Consider the following 19,428-nt stretch of genomic DNA (forward strand, 5'->3'; position numbering starts at 1 on the left):
AGCAGGAAAGTACCAGACGTGAGAGGTCCCGTTACTCTGAAGCACCGTGACAAAGATCTATGTCTTGTAAGACTTGCCTGACATTTAAACAAGGTGAGGACAGAAGCTGTATGTGTCAGCGGAGCACGGTGCTTGCTCTTTGTGTCAAGCGTGTTGTTAACATGTCGGGATCTGAGAGGGCTGTCCACTTACAACAGAACTGTTTGGACAGACAAACTCCATTTAAAAATCTCACTTACGGTCAGGTTCTGGCCCTACGCATGATCAAACGAGACAGTTTCCACTGTGTGCCTTAACAAATCCTGGTCTTTGTTGGCATAATCTACCTCTCACATTGATGGAAAGCAGAAATTAGAGTCCTAATGTGGTTGCTTACTGCTCTCTCTCCCGTCACTAATTTAGGAAAACCTTATTAAATAATTACCTAAATGAAATAATCCCCACATGTCTTCAGATATGGTCATTACCAGTAAAAAGCAAGAATTTCACAGATGCTGCGCCTGAGCTAAGCTCCCCCAGATAAATAAATTAAAGCGGGATGTACAACGTAGATTTGTACTTTGAAAGGAGGCAGAGGAGGGATTTATTTGCATCAAAGGAAGCTGCAGTAGTGGGTAGAACACTGAAAAGATTGAATCTGTTGAGCAAACGAAAATGTTGTTCAGCTTCCACTGCACAGCTGATGCTCTGCGCTCGCTGTACGCCACCCTCTTGCCAGGCTGCATCGTTTCACCTTCCGCTGCTGCAAAAGGTCAGCTTTTATCGCATGAATCCGTCCCATCCAGATACAATGCAGCTCCCTGCCCCAAGTCGTGAAAACCTAGTATTTTGTGTTCTCGGAAAAAAACATTAATTTTATAATTTGCAACACACTGAATACAGTGGTGCGATTACAGAGGGAAATACTAATTAGACTCCTGGCTTTGCTTCCTGCATCTGATGCTACTTCACCCTTCCTTTTGCTACATAATCACATTTAGTTTGATGAAGAACATATAATATATATATAATATATTACAACATCTCAGTGCTCGAGGTAAGCAACTTGAATTCTTTTCCCAACACTGCCACGGCTTTTTGGTCGCATCTCGGACACACGGTTCCTGAGCTTTGCCTCTCATGTTCTGTCTTGCCTTAAGCACCACCTTTGTTTTTATCTTGACGTAGGCACAGATGTAAGAACTCTGTCACTGGTAATTGTTACTGTTATTAATACTAGCTCACAACTTGGACTGTGGGAAAGGTGAAATAGCAGGTTGGTAGCCTGAAGAGCATCAGTGTTATTCTAGAGCCATTCTCATAATATCCAATTGTCTAGTGATTTACAAATCAACCATTAAAATTTCATTCCTTATCGAAGCCTTTAGAAAAGATCAGAAAAGTCTTTGTGAGTTACATTGTTGTGGTCCAGAGGCCTAAAAAAGCACACGTAAGGACATGAGCATACTGAAATACCTGATGTTGAACCTTCAGTCCTGTGGCCTGTGTCTAAAGAATATGACTCATGATCTGAGTTCAAGGAAGAGTGAAGTTCATGCATACAGACGGGCTAATACTCTGCTATTTCACCATCTCGATCCTACTTTTTTAGAGCATGATAATTGGATAATTACTCCTCTGATCAACAGAGGTCATGGTGGTTTTCAGGCTGTGCAAAAATACAATTCTGTAGTGCACCCTCTGTTCCTCTCTGTATATGAATACAGCATTGTCGGGAGCAAATTCATTCCCAGAGACACAGTCATCACTCAGAGTTGCTGCTGTACGTTCCATGGTGGCACAGGGCTGGCTGAGAGCTCAGACCTGTATTCTGTTAGGCAGAGAACCAGTGGGGAGATTTTCAAAGACATAAAGGCAGACAGTACCAAACTCCTTGGAACTGATGGGGCCCAAATTCCCATTACTGCTTTCAAAAGTCTCCCCCCAGCATGGCTGTCTTCCATGGCACAGGATGGCATAGCCTAAAAATTCTGCCTGGGTGAATTTCGAGTAAGAGAAAGGATACCGTTATTGTAATAATAGAATATAGCCAAAGTACACACCTTATACAAAGAAAATGATCTGTTTGTCACCAGAGATGCTAAAAGATTAGTTTGGTTGCTGATTAAAATACCGTTCAGATTATAACAAACTTTGTCCATTTGGACAGACAAACCACAATGCCACCAAAGTCAGATTTAAGAACACCCAAGTCAACATATGCTCACATCTGGCAAAGGATGAGCTATGTGCAGTCTTTTGGCACAACAGTAACTTGTCACCTTCACAGCTTTTTAACTCAAGGATTTTCACTCAGATTACAAAGGAAAGGAAAAATAAGCAAAAAAGTAAAAATAAGCAAAAAAGTAAAAATAAACAAAAAAGTAAAAAACCCCAAATCTAATTCAAACCATTCATCTTTTTCCTTTGTGCACTCAAGAATGTTCCAGGAGACGCTTGACCAGACAATCCTGCGATGAAATCAAGTGTTTCAGCAATTAGTCGATGCATGAGACAACTACGGGCAACGGGACGAAGACTCTCACTGTTTTTGCTAAATGACTGAACCTCTTTAAGTTACTCAATGCTTTACCTTATATCATCCGGCTTCTTAGAATGCATTTGGTGACAAGGTGAAACAAGAAGTCTGTTTGAACTGCACCATCACAGCCCAAACTGGCACTGTTGTAAATCTGGCACTTTGCACAGTACCAGGTGAAATACTGACCGGGTCTGGCGAGAGATGAGTTGATGTTGGCAGTGCCATTGGAGACAGATTCAAACACTGTTGAGAGAAGATCTTCAGCTGAAGAAATCGGTCCAATTGTCTTTGCTATTTGTAAAATGATATCTGGGAACTTCAAAGGGAAAGAAAGAATAAATGAGACTTCCTTCTCCATTTCAAAGCAAATCAATTTGCAGAGATGGGCTTGTGCAGACCTCAGCGAAGTCAGGGTCAGTAACAGCTCAGCCTCCTTCCTATTTGTGCAGATGTTTCAGAAGAGGAGAGTAAATTGGCTGCTACTGAAAGGTCAACAGCATGAGTTTGAGGGGGAAAAAATTAGAAACAAAGCAAATTGTGAGCGATTGTCTCTCTCAGCTTCTGGCAACACCTGAGCAGTGCCTGCGCGGAGTCTGTGTCCAGACCTTCCTGCAGCAATGAGTTCCACCATTTCAGCATGTGCAGTACAGAAAGTACTTCATTTTGTCTTAAATTTGCCAGCTAGGAATTGAGGATAGGGACCAAATTAAATTATGATAAATAACTTTAACCTGTTCACCTCTTTTAGGCTTTTTTGCCCTCTCTCCTCCACTCTGCGAGACACCCTCCTTTCGGTTGAAGAGTCCCACTCTATTTGGCCAATTATAGGCATTATCTCCTGAGGAAAAGTTGCTGACTGCGCTCAGATATTTCTGCTGAAGAATGAATTCCCCATTCCAGTACAGTTTACTCCTATACATAAAAATTAGAAGATTACAAGAACTAAAGAGGGCAAAGAAACTACGAAGTGCAACGCTGAGGCTATCAGTTCTGTGTGCTATGCTGGCCCCGGGGCAAAGGGCCACATGAGTAAGTGCTAATTTGATCAGTGCGATCCTATTATTAACAGGATAAGAAACATAACTTTTATGGTTGGAAGGCAGATGAATGGAGGAAACAACACTGCATGGTGTAAAGTACTAAAAATGTTTCAGTTTGTGTCATGATTTTTTTTCTACATGGCAATGTACAATTATCATTGCACACATGCAAATAATTGTTTATACTACCATTACTTTCAAGAAGAAATCTCAGAAATTTTGATGGAGTCAAGAATGTGTGAGAAACATTAACACGTGGTTCCTTGCCAAGAGAATTACTTACCTAGTTTAGCATTCAGGTGACATAATTTAGACTGCGTTATGACATTCACAAATACAAATTCCAACGTTATCTTTTACAAATTTAAAAATTATAATAAAAACATACCTTTTCAGCAAGGATGTTTAATTCCCCTTTTGACAGCAGAGCTATGAATGGTCCAACATCTAACATTGTTTCAGCTGTCCAGTTGCTTGGGGAGCTGAAGAAATATTTTGGAACATTACATTAATGAAGAATGTTTGCAAACAAAATCATACTAAAACTCCAGAGTTTTCCTTATACTATATCATACATGAAACAGACACTTCTGTGCCAATGTGATGATTCCTGCTTATTAACATGAGATTGCATTTTCTCATCTCTCATATATACAGGGCATTAGTGGAATTCTCAATATATTCAGAGAAAGCCTTCAAATATTGTGGTAACGGAGCCCTCTCTCCTGCAATAGTCACAGTATTCCTAGCATTACAGTGTTCAAGCAAGGAGAAATAATTCTTTTTTTAAAACAAAATTTACCATTTTCTACCAGGTCCAAACTGCAATAGTAGTCTGCAAAATGGTATCAAAAGAGAGGCAGAAACCTTATAACCAAAATTGAAACCATCCTTTTTCCAAGACTCATGCTAAGGACCAATGTGGCCATCACTTGAGGCAAGCAATACTTGCTAGTATTTACTTACAAATGAATAAAACCGTCCTGTGTTCCAACATTTAACTATTTCCAGGTGTACAGGGTCCGTTTTTCATTGGCATTGGGCAACTGTAACTTTCCCTGATGTCAGGAGGAGCTGCAGGCACTCGCATTCCTGAACAAGAGGTCCATGGACCTCAGGAGAAATGGACAGTTTCCCCCTCGGTCTGAAAAGATGGCGTTCACTAAACAACTCGGGAAAGTATTGCAGTGTGGCACCAGGCTGCTGCTAATGCTGCCTGTTTAGAACTAAGGGACAGACACACGAAACACAGCTGCTGGAACAGAAGATTTGAATCCATACATTATTGGCTCCATATTTTTACTGTCTGCGATTTCATTCATCTGCAGCGTCAAGAGTTATGAAGACCAGATGTGACACCTTGGAGAGCCACATCTAATGACACCTGCGCCATCTCTGTGTGGGAGATCAATTCTATGATAGGTGCCATATCTCTTGAAATAACATGCTAAATTATTTGTGGGAATTTCACGTCTTAAAAATTAAGTTCAGGTCCAGGTCTGAGTGGTGCTGGGTTTTTCAAAACGTGCGTACTTAGCACTGCACAGGTCTGGCCTGTTTGCTTGACACAAATCTGAAAAATGTTAGCCAATGCAGTTGGTGGTTGACTTAAGAAAGCACTTGGATTAATAATTTTCAGCCTGAAAGAGCCTGAAGGAGATGGTGGTAACAAATCTCTTACTAGTGCATGTTCTCACAGAAAACTTCATTTAGTTTGTTGCTCCACTATGAGGATGTCTGACTAGACAAATATTTTTAAAATAAAATAAAATAAAATAAAATAAAATAAAATAAAATAAAATAAAATATTACATAGCACAGTGTATCATGATTCAATAAAATGGATCTGTATCAAGGTGAATGCAGGGATGGGATCTGGTGGAAAATACAGCTATTCCATCACCAGAAAAATGCTGACTAGGAAGAAGCTGAATGAGGAACTGAAACAACAAGGTGGATCAAGTGACTGACTTTGGGGCTGAAGGGATGGGTTAGAAACTATACATTCAGTCTCCCTTTCCAAATGAGAGATACTTCTAAGAGACAATGCAGACAGAAATAGAACAGTCTTGCCAGATAGAGGACAGCTTTGTTTTTTGCGTGAGTGATACAGCAGTGTGGTTCCAATCAGCCTCCTAATGAGAGCCATTAACGACACCTAACAAGCTGTCTGCTTTCTTGCTTCCGGGGGTTGAACTTTATCTCCCTCTGCTGCCTCTCCAGTGCTCTCCCAGCACCACAGGGGCGCACAGTCGTCTTTACTTCTCACACCTGTACACTTCGATTTTCCCACCCTTTGCCTCTATCGCCCTTTCCCTTGACATGCTGGTGGCTGCTCGCCTGCCACTCCTCAAACGTTACACCTTCTCTCCTTTTCCTGCGAGACTGCAGCTGTGCAGGCGTCCCCGCGCTGTGTTTGTTCCACAGCAATCACGTTACACACAAGAACACAAACGTTGTTCCAGTGGACAGAGACCCCAAGCGCAGCCTGCGGTAGAAGTTGCTGCGTGTTGTTTCCACCGCAGTTCTACCTGCGCAAAGCAAACAGTCGGCGTCTGCACGGCTCCACCATCGGTGTAGGCAAGGTGGTGTATCCAATGCCTTACCCATATAACTCCAGGAGCTTGTATTTAATTTCAGCCCTCTGCTCGCGGCTCAGCTGTCGGCAGAGTTTGAATTGATGAAGGGCTGTTGCTGTTGCTTTCAGGGACATTCTGCCATGCAGAAAGGCTGGAGGTAAGTGGCAGATTAGATTTCCAAGTAGGTCAACATCATATTCATCAGCAATGGAGCCGTTCTGAAACAAGAAGCATTCACTTTGTTGGCAGAGCTAATCTTGGCTCCTGCCCTGTATCACTCAACTGCATCACAACGCGTTTATGCTCTGTGACCCTTTAAGGAACAAAGACACAACAGTTTGCGCCAGCAACTTAATCTACAATTTCTGCTGAGGCTGATTTATAGTTTTTGCTTTTACCAATGCATCGGGTGATATTTATTAAGCACTTGTCAGAGCTTTCAGCATATTCTATATTCCATATTGATGCACACATAAAAACTAATTAAAACTAAATCTCCTGCCACAATCTCTGCACCCAAGTGACCACCAGGACCTGCAGAGGGGCTGCAGTTCTGCTCAGCAGCAGAGCCCTCACGTGGCAAAGGGCCCACAAGCTCTTGCTGTCAGAAGGCTTAGCTCCAAGGGGTTCCTCAAGCAGCTGCTGAAACACCAGGGACTACAGGGCTGGTTGGTGTGTATAAGGACATGAATATTCACAGCTACCTCAAAGAACTAGCTTCCCCTAAAAACTGGTGCCTGCCGCAGCGCCCAGAAAGCAGAAGTCACAAGACCCTCCTGGTACCACCACCCTCCTGCAGGGACTGCTGTGCCTCCCGCAGCTCTGCAGGACTGCCGCCGCTCAGCGCAGCGGGAACAGCTCTGGGGGCAAACACGTCAGCTCCCGGCTGTCCCGTCCAGCAACGGGATCTTGTGAGAACACTTCGTAATGTGCGTGGAGTCAAGGACAATCGTTAAGGAAGCTATAAAAAGGTTTCCTTAGGCAGGGAACAATAAAATCAAAACAGTACAAGAAAAAAACAAGAATACAGACAGGTAAGTCAAGAACTTATGTAGATGGTGACTGACATTACTGTATGAAAATGCAGTGCAGTAATATGTGCAAACAGAACCACAGAATGGCTGAGTTTGGAGGGGCCTCTGGAGGTCGCCTAGTCCAACTCCCTTGCTCAGATCAGGTCAGCTACAGCAGGTTGCTCTGGGCCTTGGCACCGAGAGCTTCTCCGAGCTAGGCGACAGCCTCAGCTGCTCTTGCTGGAGACAATGAAGAAACGAGCTTGCTGTGTTATTCCCTTCTGGGCTCTCAGAGTCACCCAGCTGTGGTTTCACCGCACAGACACAGAGCAGGGCAGCCTGCGTCCCAGGCTGCCGTCTGTACAGAAGAGACCATGAGTGTGTGCGTGTGGACTGGACAGCACAAGTAGGCAGGATAACTTTGTGATGCACCACAAGACAATCAAGGGAGAGAAAACTAATCAACCACTCTCACTTACTTTGGAATTGACAGTGTCTAATTACAGATTACTTTTTCTGCAGCCCCCCCCTCCACTGCTGACCCCTCCCAGCCATACCTACCAAGCACTCCTGCACCTTCTGCAGGACGGCGTTCTTTTTGTGAAGGCTTGGATTCAAAAGGTCCATCTCAGTCTTCCCCAAACTTTCAATGAAAGGGACACACAAAGGGCCTGAGACATCCTCCAGGTACTCAGTCCTACAGAGAAAATTAAAATGGTCTCAGAATGTAAACCTGACCTTCATACACCCACATCCATACCCGTAAAATCTGTGATGGCAGAAAAATTTAAAGACAAGTCTGGACTTGAAAAATTATAAACTGTCCAGGCCAGAAAAGTTGCAATTAATCCACACCTTTCTTTAACTTACATCTTCTTCTAGTTCACCAGCTCATGAATGCCACTTCAAAAAATGGCTAAGGGTTATAAACAGCTGCAGGTGGACGAAAGTGCTCTGAGATGCTTTAACACGGTATGAAACAAGACTGTATGCAGTTCAGAAACTTTTCCTCTTTCTCCTTTTTATTAGGAATAATTCTCTGATGAATGAAGATGTGGTGGGTGGGTTAAGGACAACAAGTAGTTTTAAAGTAAGCTTCTTTCTTATCAAAGTCCAAGAAGGGCTGGTAAATTAAACAAAATTATCCTCTTTTCCACCCAGGGCAGCAGGCAGCCTTTGAAAACAAACCGTATCCCAAAGCTGCGCGAGCCCTCCCTTATCAGGGTTTGTAGCCAAGAGTACCAGCATCTTCTGATGGCCCTGAACAAGCAACATGCAACTGTTGGACAAATAACTTGGTGCTGCAGTTTGTAGAAAGCCTTGTATTAAAGTATGTCCGTTATTATTTTATTGTTTTTAAACAGAGTAATGCTTTTTCAAACAGACTCCTTTTATTTTCTTTTTTTTTTTTTCAATTAAAAATATTCCAGGAAAAGAATAGTTCTCATTCCCTTTTATCCTTTTACACATGTGGGAAGAAAGAAATAAAGAAAAAGGGGAATTAACAAATTGCACAATTCAGGAGTTCCTATCAAGGTACAATTACTTTTTTTTTCTGAGGAAAAAAGCTGTCACTGAATTACTTGGCTATTTACACAATGCAAAGTTTTGCTAACTTACAAAAATGTCTTTAAACACACTGAAACGTTTTTAACCATACAGAGCAATATGCTTGGGCAGTAACCTGAGGGCTTTGTCTTACAGACCCACCCTCAAAAAAACCCCAAACAAAGAAGCAAACCAAGTCTCACAATGTCTAGCTGAAGATGTGGCTGCTCACAGCAGGGGGTTTGGATCAGATGACCTTCAAAGGTCCCTTCCAACCCGAACCATTCTGTGAGTCTATGATTCTAACGGGGGGGGGGGCAGCAAAGAAAAAAAGTCCAGTATAAACTACATTTAAGTTACTTTTGTGATTCTATACAATTATGCTCAAGAAAGCCCAGTGAATTAACCCCATTATTTCAGCAGACACCAGCAACAGTACAGGCAGCAACATTACAAGCTGTTTCATTGCTGCCACACCACGGCACCGTGATGCCGTCTGCACACCGAATGCTTCACGCGGGACTGGTTTAAAGGATGCAACGGAATCCACAATTGTGACAAAAATGGGCTAGACTGAAAGACACCAAGTGTTACCAACTTTCACTGGACACAGATTTTGGCTACAGTCAGTGACCATTTCTTATAAACTAATTCGTCATTATTAGTCATTATAATGAACCATTAGTTTTCTTAGGACTGAAGAGATTATTAGAAAAGTGCTGTGAAGGACTACTCTGAATGTACTGATACGAATGCAGTAGCTTCAGACGTCGTAAGATGTAACTTACGGAAGCACCAACAAGAGGAAGGGAGGAATAGATGCATTGGAAACTGTCCAAAACTTCCAAGCCAAACAATTAACCTAAAAGCAACAAAAAAATAAGATCTTAAACATTTGGAAATTCTGAGAAAGAATGAAAATATGGTTTGTTTATTACAGCTTATAAATCAGTACATATAAAACTCTGTATATTATCTTCAGAAAACATTTTTCTTCGGCTTTTTGTTTTTTTTTTTTTTAAAACAGTTTAGAGTTTTGGTTTTGTAGATATCAGAGATGAAGCATCCTATATTTGAGTGCATAACAGCAGTTGTATGTTTCCAAAACTGATACATATTTCCAAATAGATTACTCATGAATTAGGAAGCTAGAAGGACTGTAGAAATTTCTTGCAATTTGTAAGTGACCAATGAAATTGCCAAAATGAAGTATGATAATAACAAATTCACACATAAAAGATTTTGAAACAAATGAAAAAAAAGAATTAACCAAATTCTAAGTTACCTACAGTTTGGATATTGGGTAGTTTGTTTATGTACACAAAGTCCACTTTTTGGTTTTACCTGATACGGAGAAAGCAGATGAAGATTCCTTTCAAAGAATTTAAAATTGTTTAAAAAAAAGTCTGCACCCATACTTTCAATGAGTTGACAAGTTACTCCTTTCACAAGCTGTCCTGTGCTGATAGAAAAAGCAAAGTTCAATCTTTTGAATATTTAAGCAGGATCTAGTCCTTGCTCCCCACAACCACACCCTAAGATACAGTTTCTTGACCATCTCTCTTTCCCTTTTCTTGTAATCTAAAGGTTATTGAAAGTAAAAATGTAATCGAATTGAAAAATATTGACTGAGCCTTAAAATACCAAAATCTCTGCAATGCTTTGATCCCGAGTTTGGATTTGGAGACCGTTTTTAATGAGGAATGTGAATTATCCTGTGGTACCAAGGAATGAATACACGTAAGACAGTACAAAATAACCACATATGGTTTACCTCAACGTTGGTCTCATCCCAAAACTGGACTTAAACCCCATTTCAAGAGAGATTATCATCCATACCTTAGAAGGTCAACAGCATAGTTTTTCTTAGACAGTAATTCATACAGATACAAAGCCTGAAATAAAACCCACCACATTTAAAGTTCAGCTTAGGTAATTCAGTTGTAAGATACAATAACTACCACGAGGTTTTTGTACGCTTAACTCTCTTATGTACTCTAGAGGCATTTCTATGGTCCAGTTCGGCCAACCTAAAGGTTTGGCACCCAGTGCTGAATTTCTTCTGCACAACACCAAACATCACTGACTGGTACTACGGGATTATGTTAAATATGTTCATGGCACACAACTGCAGAATAATTTAGGTGTGAAGGGACCTCTGGAGATTGTCTGGTCCAACCTTTCATCTCTGTGGACAGAGCCAAAGGAGTGGTTGTACATGCAAATGTACAGTATATATACAGTGCTGGTATACATACATATATATATATACAGTGCTGGAAAGAGAAAATTTATGTGGCAGAATACTGAAGACTTTTAAACTCAGCATATTAATGCTTCCCTTTCCGTAGCATTGTCTCAGGATGCTGCCTAGGCCCTAAGTCACCTCTGGTTGTTTACGTCAAGATATATTTGGGGCAGTACCAATGTTCCCTGAACACATATGTATTACACTTTTCCTCTTCTTCCATCATACTAAATTGCAGTAGAATGGGAACTGCATAAGAATTTTTTACCTGGCTTCTTCTTAGTTCTTTTTCTTTCATAATTGAAGAATTATACCCAGTCTGCTTCCATAAATCAGAAAGAGATATTTCTTTAAAGAAAGCTCCTTGTATATCTTTGACTGATGAAGAAAAATCTCCAGATGCAGCCAGCTAAAAAGAGGACCAGATAAATACATGGCATTTCAGAACTGATGTTTAGATTTACAGGATTTGCCCTTCTTTCTATTCTGCGTAATATCTCTCTTAAGAGGATAAAGGGAAAACATGTCAGTATTAAAAATGCCACAGAACTAAGGAAGAGAGAGCCTTCAAAGTATAGTTGGTGCTCAGAAAAACATTACAAATATTAACCATTGAGCTAAAACACACATCTTGGTGACAATATTTTAAATCATGCTCTGCGTATCTGGTTATTGCGCTCTTGTGCAGAGAGAACCTGCTACACACTTGAGTTTATAATCACCTTCCTGAGGATCCCTTGTTGTTGTGCAGGTAATAAATCAGATAAGTATTGGGAGGTTGTGCCCCGAATAATCTGCGAAAGCTCCTTTGGGTTCATGCTGTAGAATGACTGGGTGCTAATACCAGTTACCAATGCGCCCATTTGACTAACGTTATAAAATGATAAAACCTGCAGAGATAACAGCACAAACAAACAGGAAGTTTTCTGGCTTGTGAACAGCAGATACATTTAAAAGCAAAAGTTAATAAATAAATCAAAACTATTATTGCTGAATACTTAATGCATTTCTTGCCTGGGGATGCACTTTCCTCAGATTCCTTTCAATTCAGACAAGACTGTCCAGGGAACAAATGTGACAATTTTCTCAGAAGCTCCTTTTTCTGAAACTTCAGAGAGGACCCTGATTCCTTCCATTACAGTATATTTGAATATATAGCCTGGGATCTCTGAACACACAAATTCTGCCTAAGGCAGTAATACAGACAAAATAATATACACAACTGCCAAATGCCAATAGCCATTCTCTCTGTTAGTAGAGAATTCCTTTGGGAGGTACAGTCTTGGATGTTTGTATTTGATTTAAACAAAATTTTCAGACCACTAACAGTGCTAAGAAGGAGTCTTGTACTAAGCTTTCCAAAATCTACGGTTATTGTTGAGAAAAAGCCATTTCACTTTTAAAAACAGAAGGTAGGAAAGCTGTTATCAGAGGTACCTTTTCATAAGAGAGGTATTTACTGGATAAAATCATAACTTGGCTTTTTGCCCATCCGGAGACTTGGTTCAGTGTTGCAATCGCATTATGCACTGCTTCAGGTGACAAAGATTCCAGCTGACTTGAAGTTAGCCCAACCACGGCATCTGACAGAGATCCAAGAATATCATTCAGTGTCTGGTTTTGCATGGCAATGTCCAGGAGTTGAGATTTGAGCTAAAGCAAACAACAACAAAAAAAAACAGATGGGGAAAAAAATCTGCTGAGAACCAATTTCCATTATCATCCAAAACTTTATCTGGAGTTTCTGGAATAGGCGACTATTTAGTGACCACAGACTTCATAAAAATTCAAAAATAGAATTACCATTGTCAAAGGAATACAGAACGGGAGGAAACAGAATGAGAAAAGAATGAGCATGGTAAAAAACAAAACTGGGCTTTTATTCTTTGCATTACAGTATTGAGAACTATTTCCACTTATTTCTTAGATCTCAGTAATTTTTCACTCTTTTCTTTCCAAATTCAAGGAGAAAGTTCCTCCTCCTCTGTTTTCAGGATTAGGTTAGGCAAGAAGAATGAGCATTGTACCCACCTTCTGAACCTCAGCCTGGAAACCTCTCAACTGACTGCATTTAATCATTTGATGAAGTAAAGCCCGGGCCACGGCAGCATCCATCCCTTCCATGTCATCATAAAAGCAAACCAATAAACCCAGCCTATATAGAAGAAAACACATTAGCTAACTTCTGACATAAAAGGTGCCATTCTCAGGAAACTGAAATTTAGTATGGTATACCCTACTCGTGCTCAAAACTTGAATCATTTCTGTCTGTCACTAGTGCCTCAAACTGCCGTCTTTGAAACTCCACATGGCCTGCAATTTGGGTATGAGACATATGCACTGTCCTCTGTATTCAGCTGAACTCTACGCAGATTGCTTGTGCTGTCAAAAATTTAACTTTCCTGGTTCCATTTGTCCGTGGCTGGATTTTTCCAGCTGACTCTCCACTCCCCTTGGCAGAGTTTGCAGTACAACCTCTGCTTGGAAAAAGACAGAGGGCTAAATCAGCCTCTAGAAGTGGCTTGCTGAGTTCTTATCTTGATCGATTGGATGTTTTGAACACTAAATCCTGCTTGGATTTCACATGCAACATAACTCACTCGTGTGTCAGAGCAGCAGCTAGGGCATCACAGTGCCTCTTATCGTTTCGGGTTTAAACAAAGCCTGCTGTATTTCACATCAAACGTATGCCTGGCTGACGGACGGAGACCTGCCCAGCTCAACGCTGGCTGGGAGAAAATGCGCTGCGGAGCTCCGTCTCCACTGCGCCTGCACAGCGGTCTGCGTGCCAGCGCTGCGAATGGCTGTGGGGCTCCTTTTCCCCCACAGCACCCACCTGCAATACTGAAGTCAGCATTTCCATTAACCTCTGCAAAGCGCAGCCGCAGCCACAGTTGGCGGAGAGGAGTGCTGCCACCGAGGGCAAGCAGCAGCTGCAGGCCACCTTCGGCCGTGTGCTTCTCTGCTGCCATTACCCGCAGCCCTGTGAAGGAGGTCTGAACCCTGTATCACTCCTCTGGACTCCAAACTTTGTAGTGATGGTGATGAATTAGTTTGTAGGGAGCCTAAACAAATCCCCTGTCACTGCAAACAACTAGCCTTTGCCTTCATAACTTACTCGGGATGAGAACGTACAAAGCCTTTCCTGCTACAGCCTCTGGTTTTCAGCAGTTCAGTGACAGAGGCATAGGCAGAGCTTAGGCAATAATGTCCAGATGTGAACTAAATCAACAGCAGACAGTGCTGCAGCACTATCACAAACTCACTAAAATTCTGCAGCGCAGAAAGGCTTAGCTGTTAATTCCTCTAGTCCCTCAACAACAACCTCCTCAGCGATATAACAAAATACTGCTTCAGCAGCCCCTCTTAATTCATGGGACATCATCAAACTAACATACAAATCTAAGAAACATCTGTAATTGCATTTTTATAACAAATAATTGCCTTCTGATGCATTATTGCATAGCCACCAAGAGCTCTTCATCTCCTTTGGGATTAGCAGCAATGAATAATACTACTTCTTAAAAGCAAAAGTGCATTTAAATCATCAATATCGTTAAAGTGAGTAATAGAAAATAAGTGTGTTGTAAAAATGAAATATATTAAGGACTATGGAGCGTGACACTTCTCTCATCTGTGAGAATATGGCACCTCTCACAAGTGGTAAAATAATTCCTAAGATTCCTGACATTGAAATTTACAGTGTGGGCATAATTCTTCTCTCGCGTACATCTCCAACAATCAGCAATACTTCATGGAAGTCGGTGAGTTACATTGCAGTAACGACAGGAGCTCTGAAGCCATAAAGCACATTCTCCATTAGTTTAAAACTCCAAGGTATCCCCCAAGGAGACTACAAATAACTTCAGACAGTGGTGTCTTGGGACTAAATACATCCATTTATACAACAGTGTAAATGTAAACGTGGAGTACAGCACTTTCTCGCAGGTAGCTCTTGCTCATTGTGTATTTATGAGTAAGAGCAGTTTATTTTGTTCTTTTCATAGAACCATAGAATGGTTTGGGTTGGAAGGGAACTTCAACACCACCCAGTCCCACCCCGCTGCCCCAGGCAGGAACACCTCCCACCAGCCCAGGTTGCTCCAAGCCCCGTCCACCCTGGCCTGGAACAACTCCAGGGATGGGGCAGCCAAAGCTTCTCGGGGCAACCTGCGCCAGGGGATCACCGTCCTCACAGGCAAGAATTTCCTCCTAATACCTAATCTCAATCTTCCCTTTCAGTGTCAAACTGTTCCCCCTCGTCCCATCGTTCCCCTCCCTGATCCAGAGTCCCTCCCCAGCTCTCCTGGAGCCCCTTTAGGCACTGGAAGGGGTTCTCAGGTCTCCCCTTTTTCGCCTCCTCTTCTCCAGGCTGACCCCCCCCACCTCTCCCAGCCTGTCCTCCCAGCAGAGGGGCTCCAGCCCTCCCAGCATCTCCGGGGCCTCCTCTGGCCCCACTCCAACAGCTCCGTGTCCTTCTGCTGGTGGGGGCCCTTCAGATTCAGGTTTTTATTATTGTTGAAGTAAGTTCAGCGCTGATTTAACAGCCCTGAAAATGCAGTTTCCTGCTTACACACCCAACGGTCACATGTTTAAATGTGACTCATGTCTACCCTGCAGGATGTAAAGAGAACAGCAGGATGGGCTTTACACCCCTTCACTGCGTAACCTCCCTGGTGACATCCATGCTGATTAACAACCACTTGCAGTCCTGGCTGGTATAAGCTAAGATTTCCTCCTTTAATCCTATCTGCAACGAGATTTCTACAAAACACCTCCACCTTCTGTGATTCAAACAGCCAAGGCAACCCACGCCCCGCTATCCCAACTGGTGTTACTGATGGAGTGTGCAACGATGGAGCTTTCACTGGGTCCCCCAGATACTGCTGTAGTCCTCCTACTAGTGCTACAGACAACTCCCCACTGCGGAGCAGGAGACAAAGCATTAGCTAATTAGGCACACCTCCAAAAATTCATGAAGTAGCAGATCTTCACTGTTGCTAACCAGGGTTGGATTTCAGCTGGAAGGAAAAAGCCATGCTACATCAACAATTTCATCAGTTACTTATTGCTCCTCTCTCGTCTCCTTAGTCGTTCTCTCCAAACACAGCCATAAAAGAAAAAGAAAAGCAGTCTTGCCTGTAGATAGTTGAAGTGTTTCTCATATCAAATCCTGATGAATTTATTCTTTCCAGGAAAGCTTGTGCAAGCTCTGGTGTGATATCATACACTGTGTCCAACTGCTTTGTTGCGTTGTCATAGTTAATGAATAGTCTTATCTGACCAGTACAAACAAAATCACGCATCAAGATTATGAAACAATTACATCCAATAAAATATGTGACTCTCTAAATTAATTGAATCCATTCATGTTATAGAGAAAGGAAGAAGACAGATTTGGATAATACAGTATTTTTGAAAGCAAAGCTGAGCGAGCAATCCTCTGTCAAATTCAAATAATTTGAGGGTCTTCCATCATTGGTCCCTATCTTTGTTTCAGTACAAGTCAAAGAAGCCTGATACAGATAAATAATAACATATTAATGAAAGGCACTTTCAAATTCCAAAAAGAGAAGAATATTTGGTTGACAATGGATTTGGTTTCAATTTCTATTTAAGTAATTAAAACATATAAACTTCTTTTTCATGTTTAAGTTTGCATTTGTGTTCATATTGTTTGTAGCTGACATCACTTGACAATGATATATTCAACCACATTTTGTTACTTACTTCATTGAGACTGATTTTCAGAATTTCTTCTAATGAGAGATGGACCATGTATCTTCCTAAAATCCATAAGTTTTCTGCACTGACCCAAGAAGCTGATTCACTGAACTCTGTTTTGTACAAATACATACTCACTACAATGTTAAGAAAGTAATTATTTTTCAAATATATTGTACCCAGAAAATTTATATTGGTGAAAAATAGTAAAAAAATCGCAACTCAGAAAAACCCTTAGCAGAGAGAGTCAGGTTCCCACCACTAGCTAAATTTTAGTACCACCTTTTTATGAGCCCATACATTTTCTAATGAAAATGAAATAGCAATTCAAATGTCTCAAATTTTCTCATATGAAAATGATTAATGTTTTATGTTGTTGAAACAGAAAATGGATAAAGTATGGGACAGGAAAAATTAAACCAATAGTATTAAATATGGAGAAGCACTTATTTAAATTCAGATTTCCTAATAAAATATATTCTTCAAGAACACCAGGAAGGCATGATACTTTGTAACACTTGATACACCTTATATGTTATTATTGATGATACCAACCATTTCAGCAATATGCAATAGCGATAATGGAGAAAATGAGAAAATCATTCATATACCTATACGGAAATAGGTTAACAAAAAATACAAAATATTGCATACTAGTTTAAAAATGTCATTCATTTAGCAACGTTCTCCCAAGGACTGAAAATGAAACCGAGATCCAAATATCCCTTAGAAAAAAAAAAGTATTTACTGACTAGGTGGGTACTCTGAGCTACAAAGACAGTTTTTTCTCCAAAGTGTCATAATTTGGATGGCTCAACATGTGATGCCTCTGGACATATTCCTTAGCAGCGCTGATACTCACAACTCTGTTAAAATAAAATCATCAGTCATTTTGCACAGTTTTCAGTATCTGAAAAAAACCAGCCCATAAATATCAGAAGCTGAAGAAGCACATTTAGGAAGTGATTTTTTGAAAACACAAACCTAAGCTCCTCAGCCGAGACAAGATGATGCTCCCAGCAGACCTGTCTGTCAAACCTCTGTTTTTTGCAGTGATATTACCTCCCGTTACCATGAACATTAAGAGAGTTGAAAGATATGATAGACGAGTTAAACAAAAACTATCACAATTTAAGGGTGTTGACAGACTTGCAGTTACCAACCACGGTAGCCATGATCCCCAGAAGCTCTTTTGTTATTTTCACATAAGGTGCAAAATTCAAAAGTTACAGCCTCCTGTTTTTGTGAGGGCTACCAGCACGCCTCATCTCTGAATACCTCCACATTTTTAATATGAAACATGCGAGAACTGGCTGAGTGGCAAAGAAATTTCTTGAAAGGTCTCTTCTGTGTCTCTCAAGACACAGAAGCCGCATGTCCCCTGCGCTCACCCAGCAACGCAGCGGCAGGGGCCGCCCGACCGCACAGGGAGAAGCGGTGTGACGAAAAGCCCTCTGCATTTCTGCAGGCACGACAGGCACGGCAATGAGCCCTCCGTCACCAACACCAGCAAAACCGCTGGGGAGGTGGCCCTGCGAGCACCACAAATACCAGGCTTCTATCAAGTTTCTTTTCTGCTGAGCTTCGGTGAGGAAGATGCTGCTTCTGCATGGGGGCTGACCCCTTTCCCAGGTGGTCCTGGTGCTACCCACACATAAAGGGAAAGTGAATAAACGAGACTATTGCAGGTCTCTTCTGCTGTCCTGCGCTCCGAGCTGTGACCTATGGAATGAGCTTCAGACTCGCCAACCTGGATGTTGGTAGCAAGCCAACCGTGCCTGCTCAGGGCTGACGGGTTCATGCCACCAGAATGAGCTGGTGATCAGCCCACACCCGATGCCTTCAGGAGTGGACTCACCGCATCTGCGCCACTTTGTGTTTGAAGCAGCAACCAGGACGTAAGGGGGGCATGGCCATCCTCCACCCCTCCTGAGCTGGGTGATCTTTTACAAACTAGGGGCTCACTAATGTTTCGGACACAGCCCCAGGTGCCTGATGCCATGGGACTTTCCCAGGACTGCCCAGGATCATGGGGCCAGTCCTGCCTCCCTGCCTCCCCAGTAGTTCCACCTCACAGCAGCATCGTGAACTTCTCTCTACCAATTAATGGGTTACGCTGATATTTTGGAAAAGCAGAATTCCCAGGAGCCAAATTTAGCTCCAGTGAAGCAAGTGGGCATTTTGCCTTTGATTTCCAGGGAAAGAGAAAGCATCAAAAAGTCTAAAGTGCTCCCACAACAGCACTGCTGGGATGTTCGGTGAAACCCAAGCACTGGCTCTGATGCCTCAGTGCCGCTGCCGCTTTACAGCCCCTTGTGTAGCCTGTCCTGCACTGCCCCAGCTGTGGCACATCTGTTTAAGAAACATTAACAAGGCAAACAGATGTGGTAAAATGCATAAAATCAGAATTAATTAACTTTGGTTTTATCTTGTGCCTTTTCTGAACGAGTCAGTGCCACATGCAGTAGAACTTTCACAACATCCTGCATTTCTTTTGTGTTTTTAAACAGTGCATTGGCTAATGTATTCTGAGACAGATCTATTTTTCTGGTCTGAATAGGAGGTTAGAAGTGAACAACACACTTGTGCATAGTACCTGACAATTGTATTCTATTTAAGTCTTAGAAAAAGGACTTGAGTAGAGACCTAGCGTCTGGCTGTGCAGAAGAGATGAAGAGTAAGCATCTTTGGAGAACTATTTGCTGTGAATAACAACTATAACATGTTTACTGTATTCTGGAGCAAAGGTATTCAA

General features: G+C 41.8%; 1 protein-coding gene across 1 annotated transcript in view; it reads right to left on the minus strand.

The window, feature by feature from the left end:
* OTOA (otoancorin) overlaps window positions 1-19,428 on the minus strand; it is a 38,497-nt gene that overhangs the window by 13,709 nt on the left and 5,360 nt on the right. The window contains exons 9-21 of the mRNA XM_009886321.1: window positions 16,680-16,786; window positions 16,089-16,228; window positions 12,981-13,104; window positions 12,387-12,602; window positions 11,672-11,839; window positions 11,218-11,358; window positions 10,541-10,596; window positions 10,046-10,163; window positions 9,490-9,563; window positions 7,715-7,850; window positions 6,168-6,358; window positions 3,950-4,043; window positions 2,708-2,837 (exon numbers count right to left, since the gene is read on the minus strand). Of these exons, the coding sequence (XP_009884623.1) occupies window positions 2,708-2,837; window positions 3,950-4,043; window positions 6,168-6,358; window positions 7,715-7,850; window positions 9,490-9,563; window positions 10,046-10,163; window positions 10,541-10,596; window positions 11,218-11,358; window positions 11,672-11,839; window positions 12,387-12,602; window positions 12,981-13,104; window positions 16,089-16,228; window positions 16,680-16,786 (1,695 nt within the window). The remainder of the gene's footprint in view (window positions 1-2,707; window positions 2,838-3,949; window positions 4,044-6,167; window positions 6,359-7,714; window positions 7,851-9,489; window positions 9,564-10,045; window positions 10,164-10,540; window positions 10,597-11,217; window positions 11,359-11,671; window positions 11,840-12,386; window positions 12,603-12,980; window positions 13,105-16,088; window positions 16,229-16,679; window positions 16,787-19,428) is intronic.

Source organism: Charadrius vociferus, unplaced genomic scaffold (genome assembly GCF_000708025.1).
Source record: "Charadrius vociferus isolate BGI_N301 unplaced genomic scaffold, ASM70802v2 scaffold430, whole genome shotgun sequence".
Classification (NCBI taxonomy): domain Eukaryota; kingdom Metazoa; phylum Chordata; class Aves; order Charadriiformes; family Charadriidae; genus Charadrius; species Charadrius vociferus.